This window comes from Gadus macrocephalus, chromosome 2 (assembly GCF_031168955.1).
Source record: "Gadus macrocephalus chromosome 2, ASM3116895v1".
NCBI lineage: Eukaryota > Metazoa > Chordata > Actinopteri > Gadiformes > Gadidae > Gadus > Gadus macrocephalus.
This window is the reverse complement of record NC_082383.1, coordinates 14,967,855-14,970,982: the sequence shown is the minus strand read 5'-3', so window position 1 is coordinate 14,970,982 and position 3,128 is coordinate 14,967,855. Positions and strand designations below refer to the sequence as shown.

At 47.2% G+C, this 3,128-nt stretch overlaps 1 protein-coding gene across 1 annotated transcript; it reads right to left on the bottom strand.

Annotated features, from left to right (window-relative positions):
- Positions 1 to 267: 267 nt before the first annotated feature.
- Positions 268 to 1,391, bottom strand: LOC132451069 (nuclear apoptosis-inducing factor 1-like). Its single transcript, XM_060043348.1, has 3 exons — positions 873 to 1,391; positions 607 to 784; positions 268 to 524 (listed from the first exon to the last, which is right to left on the bottom strand). The coding sequence occupies exons 1-3, from the start codon at positions 1,098 to 1,100 to the stop codon at positions 283 to 285; spliced, it is 648 nt and encodes a 215-aa protein (XP_059899331.1). The 5' UTR covers positions 1,101 to 1,391; the 3' UTR covers positions 268 to 282.
- Positions 1,392 to 3,128: the final 1,737 nt, after the last annotated feature.

Sequence of the window (3,128 nt, the reverse complement as noted above, 5' to 3'; positions counted from 1 at the left end):
TGGTGGAGCGTGCCATCGGCCTCCTGAAGTGCCGGTGGCGCGCTCTGGATGCGTCGGGGGGGAGGCTTTTATACCAGCCTGCCAAAGTGTGCCGCATTATAAGGGCTTGCGGCGTGCTGCACAATTTGTCCCAGAGGAACGGCATCCCTCTCCCCCCCGACCTCCCTCCCCCCGAGCTTGACCCGGAGGCCCAGCCCCCTCCGAGGCAAGTCGGATTTCAACAGGGTGCAAGAGTACGTGCGGATGTCATGCGGTGTTTATGAAATGAAGACGACTCAAGGTTCATTTTTTCACAGTATCTTTTAATATTGTGGCAATTTCAGTGATAACATTTCGAATCTGCCTCATCTCCTCAGTCAAGTTGTTGACTGCATCTATCGTTTCCCTCTGTTGCTGCAGAACTGCGTCTGTGAGGACCCGACCAGCGGACTGACGCTTGGTGCTGGGGGTGGGGGCAGCCGGATGACCTGCGGCCGAGGGCCCCTCGCCGGCATCATCGTCCTTCTCCCCACCGACCGCTGACTCTGGAGGACGCACAAGCAAAATAGCTTGCACTAGGCCTACATGATCGATAATAAATCTATAAAAAACAGAAATCAGCTTTACCTTGTTCTTCTGTGTTGTCAGTGTCTCCTTCCCTTTCGGACACGATGCCACTCACGCTTGCGGTGCCAATTATGGATGCAACTTTCGTGTCAATTGGTGTTAGGTCAGGAGTCCTGGGTCCCCCTCCAGTTGCAGTCACGCTCTGGCGGTGTGAGGACAGCCTCTGCTTTGCACCCACCTGTAATTAATGATCTTCACTATACGACCAGTAACATTTGAGCAATTAATTATAAACATGTGCTGTGCGTGAGGAAATAAAAATGTACCTTTATGTCGGACCACTTCTTTTTCAATTCGGGTACTGTGCGCTCCGTACCACTGACAGCGTTCACTGCCGCAGCAACATGTTGCCACTCATTCTGTTTTTTAATGTTGGTGATCCCGATCCCGTGACCGCCGAACAAAATTTCTTTTCGGGCCTCCACCTCACCCACAAGTGTCTCCACCTCAACCTCCGTGAAGTTTCTTTTTTTGGCTTTTCTCTGTCCTGCCATTGTTTCCAACAAGACATAATACCGGCATCTGAGTCTGTTTTATATGCAGATCGCATTCATGAGGTCATTTGCATTGACCATTTATGGTTAAAAAGGGGCGTGTAGAGGGCGGAACGTGAAGCTGATTCAGCTGCGCACAATTGTAGTCAGTATGTGATTTATAAAGCAAAGATTGCGTACAGGTGTGCGTACGCAGTGTTTTATAAATCCGAATATTTTTTGGCGCACGCAAAACTTGGCTTCTGGGCGTACGCACATTTTTAGTAACGATCCCACGCACAGTTTTATAAATGAGACATTAGTATATAATAACACCTCTCTGGGTCAATTCATATTAATAACCACTTCCGGTTGGGGGGAGGGGGGTGGTGTGGTGTTTATGATGGGTCATAAACCATAAAACCCCCCTGCATTGTATGACTTGTATAATGTCTGTGTTGAACCAGTAGGGGGCGCTGGGGTGCGGGATCTGTATGGGACATTGTGTGTGTAATTAGTGCAGGGGGTGTGTGTTGTGTGTGTGTGTGTGGGTGTGTACCTCAAATAGTTTAAAAAGGGGTGAGACGATTGCTGTAGGGTCATAGCATTCAACAGGTTGTCGGCAGTGTTCTTTTCGTCCAACATGGACTGCTCATCAGAAGATACCCACGGATCAAACAGCGCTAATTGGATGTATAGGGACCCTCGCACCCTGTCGCCCCTGTCTTCTCCCGCCAAGGACTACTCTGCATCGAGCATTGTGGACGCTGAAAGCCAGTTGTCTGAGGGTACGTCCAGCTTTAGTACACCTGTGTCTAACTATGTCAATAGTTATGGAGATGCGGCACTGCTTAATCCTCCGCTCAAAAGAACGTGGCCTGTTTCAGGCTTGAGAGACCGGAGTGCTGGGGATTCATTCACACACGTTGGCGAATACGGCTTGGAGTACGTAATATCATGGGTCGATGGATGGGTCATTTTGAAAGTTAAAGATTGTGCTACAGAGTGGCAGTTGAACGTTCATGAGTGGAATTTTTTCTTTGAGATTTTATGCCCCATGCTAGACGGTGTCAGGGGCACTTGGCATGCAGGAACTAGGGCTGAACGATCTATCGTTTTCGACCGAAAATCGCGATCTCAAGCATTACGATTTTGGGATCGTCAAAGCTGCGGTTTTTCTTGGTGCATAATAATAGCCTAGGCCTAATAATTTCGTCAAAAAATTCCCATGCATGCTCAATGCCGGTGTAGAAAGGCTCTGTGTCAGCTACCAATCACAAAGCTGCAGGCTGCGCGTGACCAGGTGACGTTTGCTCCACTCCAATCAGTGTAGCTCGACATTCAACTTCAAGCATGGCTGAAGCGGGAGAAGGCGCAGAGCCGACAAAATTATTGTCAAAGAGAAACAGCACGTCGGTCATTTGGCAGTATTTTGGATTTGAGGCCACTGATGAACACCAGAAACAGGTGATTTGCCGAACATGTCGTGGAAAAGTGGCTACATCGGCTGGCAATACCACCAATTTATCTCGCCACTTAAAGTGTAATTCCGGCACAAATTGAACCCAGGATCTTTGTTTTGGCATTAAAACCCATCAAATAAGCCTCCCAGATACCTTTTTCATTGAAAATCGAGTATTATAGTTTGCCGGGCGCAATGTTTGGCGTCCATGTTGTTGACTTGGGGCATAGTGTTTCGCTTCTAAATCCGCATTTCTGAACCACTAAATAGCACCAAACCTCTGCAGTAGCATGACTAGGGTCACTACACATAAAACGAAGCACAAACAACTTAGTTTGCAAACCCGGAGTTTATTTTAAAAGACAGTTTAACAAGCATTACCGGGAGGTCCGTGTTTACAGGAAGTCCACACAAGTCGATTGCCGAATGCGCCGGAGTTCAGTTCAAGGAGGAACGTTTTGGAATTTATAATTTATATAATATATATTTATAAATAATATATAACAATTGTTGACACGTAAATTAAAGGAATTGCATGTGTAAGTTACAGTTACAAAATAATTGTTCGCTACAATCAAGCATGGCAC

Excerpts from the sequence above, each read along its gene's own strand:
- LOC132451069 (XM_060043348.1), bottom strand. The coding sequence starts at position 1,100 with ATGGCAGGACAGAGAAAAGCCAAAAAAAGAAACTTCACGGAGGTTGAG. Across the intron at positions 785-872 it reads AGAAGTGGTCCGACATAAAG|GTGGGTGCAAAGCAGAGGCT; the intron begins GTACATTTTTAT and ends CATTAATTACAG. Across the intron at positions 525-606 it reads TGACAACACAGAAGAACAAG|AGTCAGCGGTCGGTGGGGAG; the intron begins GTAAAGCTGATT and ends TGCGTCCTCCAG.